The sequence below is a fragment of the Gallus gallus genome, chromosome 8, assembly GCF_016699485.2.
Source record: "Gallus gallus isolate bGalGal1 chromosome 8, bGalGal1.mat.broiler.GRCg7b, whole genome shotgun sequence".
Lineage (NCBI taxonomy): Eukaryota > Metazoa > Chordata > Aves > Galliformes > Phasianidae > Gallus > Gallus gallus.
Window position 1 is genome coordinate 10,369,013 of NC_052539.1, and position 20,970 is coordinate 10,389,982.

General features: G+C 39.8%; 1 protein-coding gene across 28 annotated transcripts in view; it reads right to left on the reverse strand.

The window, feature by feature from the left end:
- HMCN1 (hemicentin 1) overlaps window positions 1-20,970 on the reverse strand; it is a 281,366-nt gene that overhangs the window by 22,429 nt on the left and 237,967 nt on the right. For 27 of the 28 annotated variants that reach the window (XR_003076395.3, XR_005861916.2, XM_046944923.1 and 24 more), the window contains 25 exons: window positions 20,688-20,871; window positions 20,424-20,521; window positions 19,723-20,001; window positions 18,936-19,126; window positions 17,509-17,590; window positions 16,628-16,764; window positions 13,488-13,629; window positions 12,238-12,382; window positions 11,278-11,405; window positions 10,728-10,884; window positions 10,428-10,549; window positions 10,073-10,237; window positions 9,735-9,842; window positions 9,335-9,472; window positions 9,068-9,202; window positions 8,534-8,803; window positions 7,988-8,178; window positions 7,406-7,619; window positions 6,711-6,845; window positions 5,954-6,144; window positions 5,137-5,218; window positions 2,886-3,155; window positions 2,251-2,421; window positions 798-968; window positions 80-250 (listed from right to left, as the gene is read on the reverse strand). Coding sequence is in view for 26 of the 28 variants with exons in the window: in XM_046944923.1 (XP_046800879.1) it covers window positions 80-250; window positions 798-968; window positions 2,251-2,421; window positions 2,886-3,155; window positions 5,137-5,218; window positions 5,954-6,144; window positions 6,711-6,845; window positions 7,406-7,619; window positions 7,988-8,178; window positions 8,534-8,803; window positions 9,068-9,202; window positions 9,335-9,472; window positions 9,735-9,842; window positions 10,073-10,237; window positions 10,428-10,549; window positions 10,728-10,884; window positions 11,278-11,405; window positions 12,238-12,382; window positions 13,488-13,629; window positions 16,628-16,764; window positions 17,509-17,590; window positions 18,936-19,126; window positions 19,723-20,001; window positions 20,424-20,521; window positions 20,688-20,871 (4,077 nt within the window). In the remaining 2 variants the exon portion in view is untranslated. The remainder of the gene's footprint in view (window positions 1-79; window positions 251-797; window positions 969-2,250; window positions 2,422-2,885; window positions 3,156-5,136; window positions 5,219-5,953; window positions 6,145-6,710; window positions 6,846-7,405; window positions 7,620-7,987; window positions 8,179-8,533; window positions 8,804-9,067; window positions 9,203-9,334; window positions 9,473-9,734; window positions 9,843-10,072; window positions 10,238-10,427; window positions 10,550-10,727; window positions 10,885-11,277; window positions 11,406-12,237; window positions 12,383-13,487; window positions 13,630-16,627; window positions 16,765-17,508; window positions 17,591-18,935; window positions 19,127-19,722; window positions 20,002-20,423; window positions 20,522-20,687; window positions 20,872-20,970) is intronic. The other variant, XM_040704909.2, reaches the window with a different exon arrangement.

Genomic DNA, 20,970 nt, shown 5'->3' on the forward strand with positions numbered 1-20,970 from the left:
ATCTGTGGAGGTCTTCCTTCCTCTCATCTACCCCTACAAATTCATCAAATGGACAAGCAGCCTAACTGAAAGCACTCACTGGGACAAGGATCGCTGTTGCAAAAATCAACTTGTATGTTGTTTCCTTCACATCTGTGACCTCCAAACTGTGGGGCTGGGTCTGAGCATTGGCGTGTCCTCTGACTGCTGCCTCCCCCACAGGACACAGTGCAGGCGCTCCAGCTGCCCCATGGGGCCCACTTCCCGTCCACTGGTGAGAAAGGCACAGCACAGAACAGTTACAGCCTCTGATGCTGGAGATAAAGTGAGTCAGTTACATCAGGCAAACATTGATTGCTGCACATTACTGACCCTCCCTGTGGAATGTCTCAGATATGCAGGGGTTTCTACATATAGATTTTCAGTAGTGAAAGCTGGAGAGCAGCACGATCTGCAGGTAAGCTGTGATCCTACCACATTCATGGTCAGGGATCACTGAGTCCTTGTGCTCAGCCACTCCCTTAGCTTTAGGTATTCATGCATAAAGTAGCCCCTGAAATCACCACACTGGGCAGACCGTAATGTAACAGCCAAGGATTCAGGATGCTGCGAAATGGAGGGGACACAAGGACTGAAGAAGAAATCCCACACGTTAGGTCTACAAAGGAATGTTGAAGACTGGGAGGGACCTCTGAAAAGAGAAGGCTTGAATGGAATTTTTTCAGTGATTATAGTTTTAGAACTGACAAGCATTAGATATAACTAAGCAGAATTTGGAAACTGCCATTTCATTTCTTCCTATCTGACACATATCTTACCTGGGCAGCGCCTCTTGCTGCAGACCTGCCTCTGCACATCAGGCCCGCGGCAGTGGGACCCGCCATGTGAGGGAGAGGGGCTGCTGCAGAGCCGCAGCCGCGTCTGGGTGCCTTTCCCACAGCTCTCGCTGCATGGGCCCCATGGAAGCCAGGAGCTCCACTCACCATCAACTGCAAAGTCAGCACAGCCAAATTGTTTAAACCATACATCTGCTTTAACTTGACATTACAGCTACACAGCTGATGGCAAAATAAATAATAAAAACAAAACAAAACAGAAAGATCCTCTACCTTTTAAAATATCAATAAATAAAATACTCTGAATAAGCCCTTCAAAAACCTTCGCTTCGAGCAACAGCTGAACCACGTGAGAAGTTTCCAAAAGAGAGATCCTTTCCTTTTCATGTCCTGAATATATCTCCACACCTGATTAAAACTTTTGAACAGCAGAACAGAATGATTTGATCAAATCTGGTGTTAACTGGATGTGACTGCCTTGTGCTAGGCCAAAGGTCTCAGACTGGGAAGGGCATGCTAGCAAAAAGCTGGCACGCTGCCTTCAGTGGGTACCAGTAAGCAGGAGCCAGAATGGCCCTGTTACCAAGATCTACAGAAATGAATCTCAGATTGTGGATGTACACTTAACTTTGTGGCAGCAGCAAAGCCAGGTGAATCGGAAAAATCCATATAATGAAAACTGTGCATAAGCTAAACATGCCAGTGGTGATAGGCTATGAATAAACTACATCCTGTCAAATGCAGTAAGTAGTACCAAGACAGGAAAGAAACCCTAACATGCAGTTAGCTAGGAGAAACACATGTGACTGAAAATTTTAAAAGCAGAGGAAAAATACTGCTGATTTCTTAAATTATAATTAGTGTGTTTTATGTGGCTTTTTTTTTTTCTTTCCCATTTTTATAGGCTTTATGGGGTAGCTTTAGAGTAGCGAATGCTACTCTGTGAGCAGATGGGGAACACCGAAAAACAAAATTAGCATTTTTATTGAGTGGGGAAAGGAATGAAATTGCTGAAAAAAAGCCCCTTACACAGCCAATTCTACAACAACATTCTCTTAGCTGGACAAGGCCCAACATTGCACATGATGAAATCCACAGCACTTTCATTGCATGGCTTCCTGCCGTGCTGGGCTGGTGGGTTACTGCAGGTTCTGGTTCTGTTGCCTTGTCCAGCAACAGCTCTTTGAACACTCCTCCCAAAGCCCTCATTCAGACCAGTTGCCATCAACTAAGAAACAGATATTTTCAGCTTTAATTAAAATAATTTAAAACAAACAAAGAAACAGAAAACTGTGTGTGCATAAATTTCCACAAAACTCAAGATGAATTTCACCCTGTCAGAAAAATCCATCTGTCATGAAGATCCCTGGTGAAAATTGTATATTACTGAGGCACCTGACGTAAGGCAAATTAAAAATATCAATCTATTAAATACCTGGACATGGCTTGTTGTGGCAGCTGCGCACATCTGTGTCAGGCCCCTCACATGGCCTCCCACCATTTGCTGGAAGGGGGTTGTTGCACCAACGAGCGCGCTTCTGAACACCCTGACCACATGTTACGCTGCAAGGTTGCCATTCAAGCCAATCCGAAAATCCACCACGCACTGCAGTGGGAAAAATGGTACTCTGTTAGGAATATGTACTTATGAGGACAGCTCTTAGACTGAGAGAGCAAAGAAGAAAATGTACTTCAGAAGCCATGCTTGGAAATCCAACCTGCTTCATGTCCTCACTACTGCAGAAATGCCTTACTACAGTTCAGAGATCACCTCAGATGCTCTGAAATAGTTTATGTTCCTAAATACTTTTCTTCAGAGATATGGTTATATATATATATTCTGGGGATGGGATCAAGTTCAAGATCTTTCATTATTATTTATCTACAGCTAGATGAGTCCAATCAGAGGAACAAAACAGCATGAAGCACAAACCCACTGAGACATCTCAGAACAGGATTAACATGCACCTAATTCATACACGGAAGGGATAAGATAAAGTCTTGTTGTTACTGTCAATTAATGCTGCAATCTACTTTTGAAAGTTATTGCCCTGTATTTTGTGCACCTACCCTGGACAGTCAGTGGAACTCTAACAAGCACAGATCCCATTTGATTTCTCGCTACACACTCATATTCAGATGTATCTTCCTTCTGTGCTGCAATGATATGCAGTGAGCCATTAGACAAAACAGTCATCCTGTCATCGCTCACAAATGGATGACCTTGGCGGGACCATCTAATGGCTGGAGGGGGTTCTCCACTGGCCTGGCAGTTCAGCATTACTGTAGCACCAGCTTCAACAGTGGTCCCTGCAGGCTCAATGGTGATGACTGGAGGACCTGAAAGAGAAAGGCTTTAGGCAACAGCACACGGGTACATTTTTCCATTATAGTAAGTATTAGAAGTCTTGTCAGAAAGAGCAAAACAACTTAGTCTCTTTATTTTGACAAATTATTATCATTGGTCTTCCACTGTCAAATGATAGAACATGCAAATTAAAACAACACTGATAAGATTGATTTTAATGTGTAGCAAACTGAGGGCCAAAGTTGGGACTGGGACGCAGTCTTCCTATATTATGTTTTAAAAAATCTGCAGAAAGATGCTACTAACCATGGCCTGAGGCAACAGAGATATAAGGCACACATCCAGATTGCTTGCGTCTACTACCTCAACCACCAGTGAAAAAGTTCTACAACCAGTAGAAAAAAAAATCCAAAATATTATTTCTGCAAAACATAAAATATAGGCATTCATCTCACGTAACTTTCTCAATTTAAAGGTCAGGTCTAGTTTAATCCAGTTGTACATACAACTGGGAGAAATGGACCCTTTTCAGAAGGTGATTCATCCCCACCTAAACTGATTTCTAAAATGAATGAGCTACATCATCCTCCATGCGCTTTCCTTCCTTGATCTCAGTTGCCAGCTTCATTACTAACAGTGAAAGGTGAGATCAATCTTAATCTGAAGTATAGTGAGGTGCCCAGCCTTCAAAACCAACAGGAGCTGCAAATAGAATCATATCATAGAATCACAGAATGGCCCGGATTGAAAATGACCACAATGATCATCTAGTTTCAACCCCCCTGCCATGTACAGGGTCACCAACCACCAGACCAGGCTGCCCAGAGTCACATCCAGCCCAGCCTTGAATGCCTCCAGGGATGGGGCATCCACAACCTCCTTGGGCAACCTGTTCCAGTGCATCACCACCACTCTGTGTGAAAAAATTCCTCCTAATATCTAACCTAAACTTCCCCTGTCTCGGTTTAAAACCATTCTCCCTTGTCCTATCACTATCCATCCTCGTAAACAGCCATTCCCCCTCCTGTTTATACGCTCCCTTCAAGTACTGGAAGGCTGCAATAACGTCTCCCTGGAGCCTTCTCTCTCCAAGCTAAACAAGCCCAGTTCCCTCAACCTTTCCTCATAGGAGAGGTGCTCCAGCCCTATGATTACCTTAGTGACCCTCCTCTGGACCTGCTCCAAGAGCTCCACGTCCTTCCTGTACTGGGGCCCCAGGCCTGGACGCAGTACTGCAGATGGGGCCTCACAAGAGCCGAATAGAGGGGCGCAATCACCTCCCTCTCCCTGCTGGCCACCCCTTTTTTAATGCAGCCCAGAACACAGTTGCCCTTCCAGGCTGCAAGTACACACTGCTGGCTCATGTCCAGCTTCTTGTCCACCAGGACCCCCAAGTCCTTCTCCACAGGGCTGCTCTCAAGGAGATGTTCCCCCAGGTTGTATAAATACCTGGGATTGACCTGACCCACTTGGTCTTATTGAACTTCATTAGGTTCACATGGGCCCACTTCTCCAGCCTGTCCAGGTCCCTCTGGATGGTTTCCCTTTCTTCCAATATATCGACTGCACTGCTCCGCTTGGTGTCATCTGCAAACTTGCTGAGGGTGCACTCAATGCCATCATCTATGTCACTGATGAAGATGTGGAAGAGCACCAGTTCCAAGACTGACCCCTGAGGGACACCGCTTGTGACCAGCCTCCACCCTGACACTGAACCATTGATCACAACCCTTTGGCTGCATCCAGCCAGACAATTCCTAATCCACTGAACAGTCCATCCTTCAAATCCACACCTCTCCAATTTAGAGAGAAGGTTGTGGTGAGGGACCATGTCAAAGGCCTTGCAGAAGTTCACACAGATGACATCCACCACCCTTCCCCGTCCACCAAATCCGTAACTCCATCATAGAAGGTCACCAGATTGGTCAGGCAAGATCTGACAAAAATTAAATACTGCAAAGGGAGATGAATGCTCCCATATAGTGGCATGAGGCTTATCATTTAGCGCCTTACTCTGAAGGGTGAGTGTTAGACTGCGTTCCACCACACCAGCATCATTGGTTGCCACACATTTGTAGTCACCAGCATCTTCATTCTAAAGAACAAAAGGCAAACAGTCATGTAACCTGTCCACATGGATATAATGAGGGTTTTAGTTTACCTTGTGTGAGTGAATCTTCTGCAGTACAATGTGGCATACACTGGATTCTAAGAGGCATACTGTTTGATTCTACAGTATCCAAGCATATTACCTTTATTAACACATGACACTGTAAATTATTTTTACTGAAATTATACCATGTTTTATTTCCTTTAATTCAGATCAGATCTCTTTTTTTTCCTAAATAACTGCAAAGAAGCTATTGTTTCTAACTCTATCATAAAATACAGACATGGATTTACAGCCAGGGGACATGGGGGAAAGGATCTTGTCATTCCTATTAGGAATTTGGATGTTACAAGGTTTGCACTTGCAGAACGCAATTGCTTTTCAGCTGATCTGAATCTGATCTGAAAATCTGAATGGGCGGACCTGAATGGGCAGAACCCAAGGTCCAAAACAGAATTTCCATTTAATTGGGTATCATCAAGATTTCATACACCAAATAATGGTATGTAGATACAGTCTTCCTGACAATTAAAGGAAATGATAGTTCCTGGACTGTTGTTACAGTAATTTGAGTATGATTCTAGAGTGAATTAAACCAATATTTGTTAAAGGTAATAGCAAACTGTTATCCAGTCTCACTCTTTCAAAAAGATATGATCTGGAATACCTGTATTCGTTAACTGCAACACAAAAACACATCACAACAGACCAGTGACTCACTACAGTGCCATAGATAGCGAGAGAACCATTGTTAAGCTGCTGGATCCTCTTGCTAGTCTGAACGCCCACTCCTTCTTTGCTCCACTGGATGGTTGGAGGTGGATCCCCTCTGACTTCACAGTTCAGCATAGCATTACCACCCAAGGGCTCAATTCGGCTAGGATGGTAATTCCCTCTGAAGACCGGAGGCTCTGAAAAAAACAAGTGGTAGAAAACAAATAGCAGAGTGAAAATAAAATACCCTGAATTGAATGGTTCAATGGAATTGTTTGTCCCTAACTTTATGACTTAAAAAATGTGAATTTCAATCTGTTTCTATTTTTTTTCCCATTCATCCAAAGACCAGATACTAAATGATGAGACAAATGCACAGACTGAGAGAAGAGCAGCCATGTGGAGAAAAACTGGCATTCTGGTGGACAAATAGCTTGATGTGAACCAGCAGTGTGTGCTTGCAGCCCGCAAGGCCAACTGTATCCCAAAATTCTTTACTCAGAGGTTGGTGAGGCGCTGGCACAGGCTGCCTAGAGAAGTTATGGGTGCCTCATCCCAGGAGGTGCTGAAGGCCAGATTGGATGGGGTCCCGCACAGTCTGATCTGCTGGGTGGCAACAAACCCATAGCAGGGGGTTGGAACTATCTGATCTTTGAGGTCCCTCCCAGCCCAAGCTATTCTATGATTCTGTGATTCTCTGTTAATATGAACATGGCTGCATGAAACTCTGACAGTGATCACAACTGCCGTTATTTATACATACCTTTGACATACACAAAACCAATAGCTCTGATGGAGCCAACTGCATTTTCTGCTGTGCATGCATAGGTACCAGAGTCATCTTTAGATACTCTTTCAATAACAAGTTCACTGTGTCCACTCACATCATCATGCTGTGCTGAAGGGAGAATACACAGTAAAGGATTACTTCAATGATTTTAAACATACGCATCTCAATAGCTGGTATTTCTTAAGACTGTTTGAATTAAAGCGCTATTCAGCAGAAATGGCATTGTGCCATTTCATTTCTAGGACATCTCAGAATTGCACAGAAAAATCACAGCTACATTTTCCCACATGCACATATTCACAAAAGTTGTCCTTTTCAATTTCAAGCTTTGTGCATCTGTATTCTTTGCACTGCTGAGACTTTCTTCCTACTTGAGAGAAATAGCTTTAGTTGTTGGAGTAAATGTCATCAAATACTGTGTATTTTCAATGTGTTACGTTATTGGCTACAGAATAGGGACAATTTCTTAATTATCCTTCTTGCAGCTGTGTCTCAGGAGCAATTTAAGTATATGATTGCATAAAACTTAAGATATTTATTCCACACTCAATCACTGCCTAACAAGCTTATTATCTCTAGTTTTTTTCTCTTCCTTATCCTAAATCAATTGCAGTGCTGCGAGAGGAAAAAATCTAGAGCAGAATGACCAGTAACTTGGTGTTTCCCACCTGGAATGACGTTATTATTAAAAGTCCAAGTTATTTTAGGCACAGGTATCCCAGATGCTCTGCAAGCTAATCTAAGTTGTTCTCCTTTAGTCAAAGTTACATCTCCAGGCAGTTCAGTAAAAGCTGGGAGTACGTGAACAACCAGGGTGACAGCATGTGTGTCTTCTCCAGCAGCATTCATAGCAGTACAGGTGTAAGTGCCCGAATCTTCAGGCTGAAAGTAAAAGCGAGGAAATTTCAGTTATGCTGTATCTTACCCAATGTTGGCTCTTGTAATGGCAATAGAATATCTAAACATTTGGAAATAGCATTTGGTAGAAAGGTTCATCCAAACTCTTGCTTCCTCTGTTTTTGAAAGATGACCTTACACTTGTTTTTGTCCATTCTGAGGAATTATTGCTACAAGTTTTTCACAGATATTTTACTCAACAGTGGAAAATGAAACATTTACAAAGACTCTGAAATATTAAGAACAAGAAAATGAAATAAAATAAGAGACTAATCCATAAATGAAAATTAAGAGAAGTAGGGTTGCATCACATCCAAGCTAGTCAAGTCACATCTTAAATTTAGTGAACTTACAACAACATTGTCCAAAATGAGGTCTCCACCTGGCACAGTCTTGTATTTTCCCACTGTCTCTGTTAACAGTGTATTGTCCTTCTTCCAGTTTATTATTGGTGTTGGAATTCCATCTGCCATGCAGGCCAGAACAGCACGGGAATCCTCTGTGACCGTGTAATGTGCCTCCGTATTGTGAATCTTGGGTGGAGCTGTAAAAACAGTATGTATGCATTTAAATAAACCTTTTTAAAGTTCCTTCTTCTGTAAAAACATACAGTACTGGATTGAAGAAACTTGGACCTAGTGTATTGTTTCTTGTATACACCAATGACTATCCATTAAGCACGCCACAGAGCATGTGAAATACATGCAGTAAAGAAGAAACTGACTTAAGGGAATGTAATGCTCTTCCTGAGTTTGAGAAACTGGCTGACACTACAAACCAATGAAATTCACACATCAAATAGCACAATTTTCCTGAACTTCTCCCTTACATCCCAGCTCCTCACCCTCCATAGGTCCTTGCTATCATAGTACACCTTGTTTCCATACTGCCCTACTCACTCTGCACAACAAGTTCCATGCTGGAACTGCTGGACCCTGCCACATTTGCAGCTATGCATGTGTAATGGCCCGTGTCACCAGGCTGCACAAACACAATCTGCAGCGCCCCAGTGCTAAGGATTCTTCTTCTCATAGATTCTGCTACTTGCTGTCCATCTTTATGCCAACTGATCTCTGGCCCAGGGTTGCCTTCGGCTTCGCACTGTAGAGTGACAGATTGATCCACAGGAACAACATACTCCTTCAGGTGGGACTTGATGACAGGAGGGACTGAAAAAGGATTACAAAAGTTTAGAAAAGATTGAGATAATGTAAGAAACATGGAATTCTCAGTGAAAACAAGCCTAAAAACATACGCTGATCCTAAAGTAGACAACTAAAGGGAATAAGCCTCCTGGGCCCTACTTCATGTCACATCACATAGGAAAGCATTAGGACCTGTCGTGTTGCTTATATTTAGGTTTTACAAACAGAAAACATGCATGAATTTCTTGTCTATAAATCACTACAACAAGAGTTTAGAATTTGATTTACCTTGAACTTTCAGTTTGATTTTCCCCAGAGCAGTGCCGGCTAGATTTTGAGCAACACATGTATAAGTGCCAGCATCTTCAACAGTTGATTCTGTAATCCATAAGCTGCCATTGGGAAGAGCCATATAACTGTTTCCTGAAACAAATGTAAGCAAAGTATGGATTTTTTTTTTCTTTTTAAGAAGAATGAATTTGGACACTCACAAAACAGAGAGAAAGTTTCTGAGTTCCAGCAAATCGGTTTGAATTACAGACTGTAAGAGGATACCTGTTGTCATTATATTGATACCCTCCTTTTGCCATGTTATTATGGGTCGAGGTGTTCCCACTGCTTCACATGGTAACAGAATGGAATTGTTCACAATGACATCCAGCATCCCTGGCTGAATTTGGATAACGGGTCGTTCTGTGGAACAAAATGAAAGGCAAAATGCCAACTGGTAAACTTTCAAGGCTAGAAAATACAGAAGACATTTAAATTACATAACTGAAATTCTGAGAAGGCTGAATTAGCAACAGCTAGTTGGATTCTGTCATCCTTATAAAGAGCTCAGTGGAAGTGCTCTTCTACTGACAGTCCAATGTGTGCTCATCTTTACTCTGTGGCACAACCATGTATTACACAGGCAAAGTTTTCTGACAGAATGTGTTTTCTTTTCCCAGCTTACCCTGAACGTGAAGAGTGGTGTGCCTATGAGCAGAGCCAGCCGCATTCCGGGCCACACAGGTGTACTGACCTGCATGTGCTAACTGAACAGCAGGAATTTCAACAGCACCTACAGCAGAGAGAGAGTGCATTACAGCACATGGCAGTACCCTGCATCCATGGAGAACTCTCTTGCAGTACTCACTTTAAGAGGTCTATATTTTTATTCTGAATAAAGAAATGTCTTTTTTTTTTTTTTTCTTTTGAGGAGTTGTTTGTATCTAATTAATTACTTCTAGATGTGCATAATCAATCCCTTTAACTAGTTTTCTGTATTTGGACTCCAGCCATGCACAGTACCTGAAGGGAGAATTCTGTAGCCATCTCCTCTGGGAAGCAACTTCACGCCATTTTTAGTCCAATGAACTGAAGGAACAGGAACTCCTGAGGCAGTGCAGGAAATTACTACTGGAGATAGCTTTGTTACCAAGAGATCTGTGGCTTCATCTGCTATAGATGGGGGTACTAAAAATAAAGATCAGTGTTGTTAGTCCATTTTCATTTGTTATGAATTCTAGAAAGAAACTTCTTATCTTTCTTAGGAATACCAAAGACTTAAGGATATAATAAAATAAACAGAAGTTTCATCCTAGCATTGGTATATCCCAAAGAAATTCTAGGTGCCATACACCTGTAACAGTGATATCCTCTCTACCTTGAACAGTGAGCTCAACTGCTCTTTGATCTTCTCCTGCATCATTTGACACAGAGCACTCATAGACAGCAGTGTCATCCACAGTGGGAGAAATGATTACTAAGGAACCTGAAGACAGAAGTCTGAACAAAGAAAAGAGAAGAAAGTAAAAGCCAGTGAAATACTTCATTTTCTTCTCAGGTAATCAGACAACAAATTCTGTTGGCTATATAAAATTACATTTATGTATGAATAGTTTTTAAAGCACTAAGTTAATCCCCATCCATTTTAAACCCACAGTGAAAAGAAAACATCCCTCACCTGTAAGTATTCTGATTCTGGTCAAGACTAAGCAGATGCCCATTCTTTTTCCAGCTAACTGCTGGCCTGGGAATTCCAGTGGCTTCACAAGGCAAAGTGGTCTGCACGTTTACGGTAACTGTAATATTAGTATGTCCAGAAGCAATAGTTGGAGGAACTAAGGACAAAGAAAGCCTAATTATTCAGAATAATCGCACACATGCACACATACCTATATACAGAGCTGTGCTGCCTGAACACATCTACTTAATTATTATAAATAGAGTAATTTGGTGGTAATGAACCCACTAAACATGAAGCATTGGATGTGTTGAGTCTTTCTATTTCCATGTGGTGTGCACATGACAGATAACAAGGAAAAAATATTTTATTTTCATAAACATTTGGGTTGTATTCCTAAGGCTGTAAATTCCCATTTAAAAACAAACAAACACAAAGTAACTGAAAAAGGGCAAAACTTCCAAGTGTATCAGACTGAACAGGAAAAATGATACAAACGTACTTTAGACTTGTGAAAACATGTATATTCATCTAAAACCAAAACTTTTACCCAGGACTTGCAGATCAATTTGTTTGCGCTCGGTGCCAGCTGCATTAGTTGCCATACACAAGTATCTTCCTGTGTCAGTAACATGTGCTGAGTGGATTTGTAGAGATCCATCCTCTAATATGGAATATCTGAAACAAAGCCACATGGTTTTTCCCCCACTGCCCAATCAACAGAGCCACTAGCTATCCTCACAGGACAGAAGACACAGATGACATAGGCTGCACAACAAAAGTCTCAACATGTGGTGTCTAATTTGGGCACATACAGTTTTCTCATTTATTCACTTATCATGACTTCACTCTTACCCAGCACATCCATTTTTCAGAGAAGTTATAAAATCAAATTGACACAGTGCTTCTATATACATGACGATAGATTTGCAGATGTCCAGAACACTTTTTTATGGACATTCACTTATCTCAAAAAAAAAAAAGTTAATTGTATATTTTATTTTTTCTTTGAAATATAATTGAATTCTTAAGCACTTGCTCAGTTCTAGAAAATGCTTAGCTATTTTCCGCCCAAAACAATCAGAAGACAGAAACCATTTACTATAATAAAGCCGATGTTAGACCATATGTATTAAGTTTTACCCGTATCAGAAATTACAGAGGATACTCAAGGAGATTTTATTGCTTAGCTTCATCGTAAAAACTTCAAATATAAAAAAAATGTAAACATCTCCACATTTATTGTTCAAAATCTTTTATTGTAAAGAAAAAAAAAAAATGGGTGAAATCCTTAGTACTGCTACTTTTCCACAGAACTGCTTCTCCAAACCACTATTTTTACCACCGCATTTTTCATATTTGGGTCTATTTGAAATGCCAATATTAACAGCAATTCTGAGCTGTGAAATCAAAACTCATTTACAAGTCCTACTTGACTAATTACGCTTTCTGTACCTGGCATATTCTTGAAAAACTAGGAAGAATACTTATTTTGACTATGGGACAATACCTTGTATTGTTTCCATTAAAAACATTCCCATCTTTCCTCCATGCAATTCTGGGGGTTGGTACTCCTTCTGCAGTACACTCCAGAACAACTGACGAGTTTAAATGGACAACAGTAGTCTGAGGGCTACTTCGAATTGTTGGAGCCACTGTAAAGGGAAAATCCCAGATGGTATCAGAAAAAGAACTTTTAGGCTGCACTAATTGAAATTGGACACACGTAAACAGATGCAATAATGGGGATGACTGTAACAACAGCAATAAGTTTCTTACCATTTTGTCTAGTACAAGGTATTTGCTGTGATTTAGTATGGAATAAAAAACAAAGTCTGTCTTAAATGCACTGTAAACATCATTTTAGCTAGTTACTGCAAGGATTATCATATAGCTAAAACTGCAGAAGAGTTAATGACATTAAATTTAGCAAAATAAGACTGAAATTATATCCTTGTTGTAATTAAATTAAGGAGAAACAAGAATTTTAAATGGACAGTGAATGACAGCCTTGGAGGGACTCAGTGTAATACAAGTATATATGACTGAGTTATTAACAGAACAGGTATATGGAAAAGGTTTCTTACCTTTAGTGTGAATTGTTTCTGTGAGAATTGTTTCTCATCAGTTCACAGTTGAGAAAACAAATAGGTTTACAATGAAATTCAGAAAGTACCAACAGGCTTATTGCAATAGAGGTCAGGCATTGGGATGCACAGGGCCCTCCAAACCCCATGTTCCTATCATCGCCTGCCTGTAGCTCCACAGAAGCCACAGTTTTCAAGTAACTTGAAAAATTCGTGATGAAACCAGCAAACCCTCCAAGATACCAGTGAAGTGCTTTAACAATTTGTCTAAATTTGTCAAGGAGCACTTCTTAGTCTTGGATCTGCATCTTCAGTCTGGACGTATCCTGCCTCTGAGCCAGGATCACAGAATTGCAGGGGTTGGAAGGGATCAAGAGATCATTGAGCCCAATCCTCCTGCTAAAGCAGGATGAAGGCAGGACGTGTAGCAGGAACACAGCCAGCCAGAGAGGGAGCCGTGATGGATCCCCAGCTGGTCCCCCAGTGAGGGGGACAGCTGTGAACTGGGATGGTGACACACATGAGGTAACACACCTGGTCCCATAGTTCAGATACAGCCTAAGTGGCCAGCGCTGGATTAAAAAACAGATTTCTAATGCTTTCTTCCCATTTGAGCCCCAGAAGAAATATCATGCAAAGAGCAGAATGCACAAGAATGAATCCATGATTTTACCATGTACTGCCAGCATGAACTCCCTGGTCATTTTTCCTGCAATATTACTTGCCACACATGTATAGTTTGCTGTATCACCGAGGTCAGCATTATTGATTTGCATGTATCGCCCATTGGATAGGATTCGAATTCGAGGAGTTCCCTAGGGGGAGAGAGAGAGTTGGATGGATTTATTTTACCATTGTTCTCTTTCTAAAGATTGAGCATTTTTTTGGTGCAGAGTAAGAACAGCTATGAAAGAAGGCCAAAGTTAATTCAGGGGACTGAATTAACTGCTAGCTTAACTTGGTTCATAGCCGTGAAGACAATAGGATAAACCAAGTTCTAAGAAGTTATCATTGCTTAGTGGTTTCAACTTGAAAACCCTACTGGGATTTGTGCCTCAATAAGATGACTTTTAGGGTTACTTTGCCAAAAGGTTTTGGGGTTTTCATAGAAACAGGGCAATGAACAGCATATGATTCTTATTTTTTCCTCAAAATCTATGCACACTACAAGCAGAAAAAAATACCAGTTTCTCCACACTGTTCTTCAAATTTTACAGTCTTGACCAGACAGGATGCAGTATAAAATCTGCCTACTAAGTTTAATAGACAGTATTTCTGGATTGGAGAGCATGACTCCTTTGAGAGCCACAATGACTCTAGAGCAGCTGCTCAGCAGTCATTTGAAGTCAAAGCTTTTTTTACCATAACTAGACTGGATCAGAACTGAATGAACAACTGACAGCAATACCAAATACAAGTGCTCAAAAACCTGACTGGGTAAAAAAAAAAAATAGTTTAAAAAAGAAAATGAAGAAAGAAACAAAGAGTAAACATGAACTTTGGATAACATTCAAAGCTGACATTTCCATCTGCTCTTTTGGCTAGTAGACCTGTAGATAGCAACCACCACATACAAGTAAAATATCTCCAGTTCTGCACTACCATCCAAGTGCTCTGATCTCACACCAGGCACCAGCACAGATGTAGCATAACCAGCAGTGTTGGCCTCTCACAGGTGAAATGATACAAATACAAATTCAGCAATTCTTTTAGTGTCTAGATAAAGATAGATTAGGTCAAGACCTACTTATTTTGGTAACACTCAACGTATATTTTCAAATCAATAGAGAGTGCAAGGACTATGACCTCCAAAGCTATCCCAAGCTAGATCTTTCTAGAGTTCTGTTAGAGCAGGTGGAGGTGTTGCAGAACTACGTTATTGAACACAGCAAGATACAGTGTTGGCTTCAAACACAGTGGAAGACCAGAAAAACAAACAAACAACAAGAAAAAAAAACAGGACGAAAGAAACCCTTCATTACAAGGCTATTTCAAAAATCAGTGATAACTTAAACTGAAGCAACAGTCTGGAACCTTGACTTTCTCCAGCCACCTTTTGTCACTGTGAAACCTCACTGTTTACAAGGTAAGAGGAATCACATGCCATCCGGATAAGCATCCATAGAGTACCTCTCTTTTCATATCCAGGGAGAATTCTTTCCCAGATGCTTACTAATAGTAGGTAATTATACTTCTTTGAGGTTGAGAAAGCAATCAGGATTCAGGAGGACACTAATGCTTTCCTGATATCTGGAGTACATATTTATGCAAGCTCAGCTGAAGGATGGAATGGATGGTAGTGAAAAAAATAAAACTACATCTGCTACATAAAGTACAACTGATAAATTAGGAGACCCACATCTGGACAAAATTTATAACAGCATTACTTTCAAGATTACTGTCAGAGGAGAGCTCACTGTACAAACAGAATGTCCTTACACTGTTATAAAACAAAAGGTGGGAAATTAGTCAAACTGCATAACCACGATGCCTCAGTCCTCACGAACAGACACAAATCTCTGAAGCAAAAGAGGTAGTATTACATAAGTTAAACCCCAGGTGTTCAGCTGAGTATCTAGGTCTATAAGAGGGCTGCTCCACTCCTTTATTTCTGGTAAATATTTCTAAAAGTGGCTTCTTTTCATGGCTTATTTTAGCAAAGGTGTAAAATCTTTTAAAAAAATTCAAGTACTGCTTAAAATATTAGCTTCTCAAGAAAGACTGAGGTAGATGTATTCATGTTTAACTTCCAGGCCTTGTTCCAACTTGCATTCATAAAAAAAATTCTGTACCTAGCAATCAAGGGAAGAGCACTTCTCTTACACTTCTTTCTGTCTAGTTTTTATACAATATGCAAAGTAATATTATTCCCCAGCAGCACTTAGTAAGATACAATTGCTCACCTTATTCTTTCTGCTTCCACAAATATTTCATTCTCCTAAGTTTATAACAGTGGAAGAGCCTGAGGAATGGGCTCCCACAGCTACGGCACAGAAGCAGGCCTTTGAATGAAGACTACTGATGGACTACAACTATGGGAGGCGTACGAGTTATGTTTTATAAATTGAGAAGAAATTTTTTCTCTTTATTCATAAATTAAGATCAATAGATGAAGAATTATTAAGTTGAATTAATAACTGAATTTAAATTGATCTTTTGGAAAGAATCTGGTTTCTGAGTGATCCTAAGAAAGATGATAAACAAAAACAAACAAACAAACAAAAAAACCCATCAAACACCATCATTCTGCTAAAACTGTTCTAATCTTGCTAGTTTTCTTTCAGCCACCAAGGACTCCATGCCTTATACTACTTGGAACTATGAGTGAAAGAGATGCATTTGATACAAAACTGTGTTGGTTAGTAACACATTTTGGTTTTTTTTTGTTTTCATTTTATTTTCCCCCAACATAAAGAATTGTAATTCCTTCCTAAATGTGACTAGAACATGAGGATGCATAATATACCCAAAGGAAACATATAATGTAGTCTTTTCTCAGCTACCTTTCCTGGGAAGCCATTCAGGAAGTATACCGAAGGCTTCTAGGATTGTTCAGAGGATCCAGGAGGAGCAAGAGATCCCCCTAAAGGAAAAAAGAACAAGTAACAGTGGGATGGCCACTTCACATGCTTGCTAGCTTCAGGTACTCGTTTAGGACTAACTGTATTTGTACTGGGGCAACTCAGCTTGAATTCGAGGCACTGTAACTTGACTGCACTGGAGGGGCAAGTGAGTAGAGTAAGAAACCTCAAGCACTGTGTGTAAAAAATGAAAGGAGCAACAGACTAACATAAATAATGTAACTGCTAATACCTCTAAAAGTTCTCCATTTTTAAGCCATGAGATTATTGGAGGTGGTACAGCATCTGACTTGCATTCCAGTATAATCTGTCTGTTCTGCAACACAGTGAGGTCCTGCACACCACTGGTACCAGCAATATTAGGAGGAACTGTTACAAAAATTAAGAAAAATAAACACCACATTATGAACTACCATTAAAACCATACTTTAAAAAAAGCATTTTACTTCTCAATATTTAAGACAAAGGTACAGTTACACAATTTAGTACTACTTTACAATATCTGTGTTAAATACACCACATTTGTTTAACTGGTGAAACTGTTTTTTAAGTCGCATACTGGAAACTACTGCAACAGTAATTAAATTAAAATCAATTCTCAGCAAGGGCACTAGAATCAAAGCCAGACAGAGCAGAGACCACAGAAGTTCCTTAAATTCTTCATCATGAAACATGGCAGTTACAACCCTCAAGAAGAAACCTGAAGCATACTTCAGAACTGCAGAAGTTCTGTTTATACTGCCTTTACTGACATTACATTTAATGTATTCTAAATATATATATATACTTTTCTACTAAAAACTACGATCTTAGGTATCAGTATACTTTATAGTTTTCTGTAAGTATAATAAATTCAGTACAGCTGAACAAAGATGCAGAACACAGATATCTATAACCTATTCACAACAGAAGGCATGAACTGCATCAGGTGAAACTTTCCTTTTTTATTTCATGTCAAAGGAGTTAACCATAGTCAGAAATGTTAATTATCACATAGTATAATATCATTTTCTCAAAACACATACTTCTTTAATAATAAGTAAGCTGTTAAATGTGATACACACCTTTGTAGTTTACAGCTTAATTTAGGAAAGAAATATTCCTCAAACTTACCATGCACTCTTACTAAATATTCCTTATCATCATCCCCTGCCGGGCTAAATGCCAAACATGTGTATCTTCCTGCATCCTTGACCTGGAAACGCACGGACAACTTCAGTACAAGTTGCAGCATACAGGAACAATTCAGAAAAGCAGTGAAATATAAACACTGACAGCAACAGTTAAAAGTAAAGACAACAGATAAGGAAAGTCTGAGAAGAAATGAAAAAAGTCCTTAGAATCACAAAACTGATTCTTAGGGTTTGGCCCATTCAGTTCCAACCCCCTGCTGTGGGCTGGAGCCTTCTCTAGTTCTGGGAAACTTGCATCTCTTACCACCATGGTATTATGCAGACATGGCTTAGGAGTGGAAAGGCTATAACCTCTGAGGATAATGCACTTCCAGCAAATACATCTTCTCTTTGTGATACTTTCTGCAACAGGCAATCCATGAACATGGAAGTTGCTACTGGTGTCCGTCTATGTAAGAGTAAATTCTGGGTAGCAAGGAAGCCTTTTTATGCATACATCCATAGTCTGAATTTTATAGCATAAAGTTATGCTTTCTCTTTCCTGTAAGCTTCTCATTATAAAGACAAGAAGTGTTTACTTGACAAACAAAACCAGCAGCAGATTGTTTTTGTCTGTGTTCCTGAGCCACATTCCCCCTTGTGTTCGGTGACATCCAGTCTGGCTGACTATAGCAGTTCTGTACAGGCTGTTTCTCCATGGTCTCTTTTATTGTCTGAATTAATCAGAAAGCTTTCATATTGTCTTTAGTTACTTTTAACTTTCACACAAGTGACAGAAAAGGCAGTTTTCTTCTCTGCAATCTATGGCCTATGTATGCAAGAAGCAAAAGGGGATCAGGAAAATCTGAGGTAGTAGAAAGAGGAGAAACACTGAGGAGAAACTATAAAATAGCAAAAGAAAAGCAAGTAACAGCAACAAGGGTCAAATAGGCAGGAAATTAACATAAGTAGGCTATAGATACAGATTATAATATATATATAAAACTAGATTTCGACAGATATGTAAAATATAATTATATAACAGATAATATATTATGTAATCTTATAATAGATTATAGATAAAACCAGAAATAAACACAAAAAAGGCACAAGTCCCTAGCCTTGATTGTTCAGCTTTCTATGAAAAAGGATGAACAAATTAAGAAGTTTCAGAACTCTAAAATGAACTAGAATAATGCTCAGAAGAGGCTGAAATGCTAGGTCACTCGTAACCCATAATACTACCACTTTTTCTGAGTTAAAAAAAGTCAAGGTGAGGCTTGAAAAGCACATCCTCCAACTGTACATGCAGGAGGAGAACTTTATAGAGGGTTTTAGGACCTCAGTCAGGATGGTCCTACCAGCAGGCAATTCTGTATGCTTCTCTAGAGTTTGCAGTTTGAGACTACTTTGAAACAGTTGTTTCACCTGAGCACTGGTTATTCGAAGCCCTTCTCTTATGACATGAATATTGTCATTCTGCAGAAGTGGGCGCCCATCCTTCATCCATGAGATTTTGGGGATTGGAATGCCAGTAGAGATGCAAAGAAGTTCAAGGGGGTTGTTGACAATCACAGAGAGCTCTTCTGGTTGACCTGAACCATTGATTTGAGGTGGTTCTATGGAAGGAAAAACACTCCCGTTGTTTACTGACTCAAACAGCCTATAAAACCTAACCCACAGACTTGTAGTCGGTTTGTAGAGTTAGTCTGCACTAGTACTATTTCTGGCTGTACAACTGGGTATCTCATGGGATTTCCATCTGTCTCTTTCTAGTAATCTGCATATTCTGTGAAATTAAATTAGAAGTTAGAAATTAGTTTAATAATCTCAGGTAAAAAAACTTTATTACATAGTAACAGTGAAGATTTTTATTAGCACTTTAGCTGTTATACATTCAGTTACACCTTTAGCTGTGCTATCAACTTGTCAAGCAGAATTTCTACCAGCTAAAGCCATGTATTTAAACCAAATTACTTTCTACATCACTTTACTATTAATTAGTGTATCTTGGTACTCCTGAAATCTTGGTTAAAAATACATATTATTTTACACGCACATCTTTAGTTATCTTCCATTTCCTTATTTGACTTATTTCACACAAAAATATATTTCTTGAAAATACTATTTTATCCCTAGAGATTTTTAAATTGTTCCCCTGAGTAGATACATATCTACTGCTCACATTTTGTTCAACTGACAGGTAAACACCTACCCAACACTTTTAGGGAAAAGTGCTTGCTGACATCTCCTGCTTTATTGGCTGCTACACAAGTGTATTTGCCTACGTCACCAATCTCTGCTTCTACAAAATGAAGAACCATTCCTTGGTTATTTAAATTCTGGTGAGCTCCAAGGCTTAACGGATGTCCATTTTTAAACCAAGACATAGCAGGGGGAGGAGCGCCATCAGTAAAACACTTCAGTGAAGCTGAACTGCCTTTTGCTACAGTCACTTCCTCTGTTCCTCTTGCATTATCCAGGCTTGGTGGTACTGCAGAGAAACAAAGAGTACACAGAGAAGTTAATTCTGAACATAAAATAACCAGCATGCAGCTATCTCTCTGCATCTCCTCACACCCTGTAAGTTTATGTTAAGTAGCTGAGTTAAAATTCACTTCAAGATAATCAAGTAATAATCAAGTAATCAGTCATTCTAAAAAAAAAAAAAAACACCAACACATTATGGATGGCAATTCAAATAAGGACTCTTCCAGGGTTAAAACAATTTCCATTAAAACATAAAACATTAAAAACGTATATATACATTAGAAAGTAAATGTTTTTCTATTTAAGTCTGATACACCTTTGTGGATGTCTACAACTTTGTGTTAGTGTGAAAGAAAACTGAAGATTAGGTTTAAGAAATGAACTTAGTAATAGATCCTTTACATTGAGCAATTCAGAGAAACTCACCAAAAATTTGAAGGTTATAATGCTTGTTGTCCACTCCAGCTCTGCTAGATGCTACACAAGTGTACACACCAGCATCAGATATTTGCACTCGGACAAGCCTAAGGAGAAAATCAATTTAATTCAGCTGTAAATGGAATACAGTATTACACTGTTATTACAGCATGGCTTGAGTCAAATTTCACTCTTGCTTCCAACAGTGCTAGCAGAATTGTGCTGATATAGCATAAGACCCAGGCAGCTTAGTTAAAATAAGTGAAAACCAACCTGAGAATTTGCCCAGCTGACAGTAACCTGATCCGTGAGGAGACAGACAGAGGAAGGCCATTCTTCAGCCAGTTTATCTGTGGAGAGGGCATTCCAGTAGCAGCACATCCAATATTTATGGAGGATTCCAAAAGGGCAGCAAGGTCCTCTGGTTCACTTTTATTGTTGGTTATTGTTGGAGGAACTGCAGTTTGTAAATGTTGAAAAGGAGGGTGTTAAGACTGGCTTTTAAAATCATTCCACATATGCATTCTTGCCACGCCTGAAAGCCTAGGAAATGCTG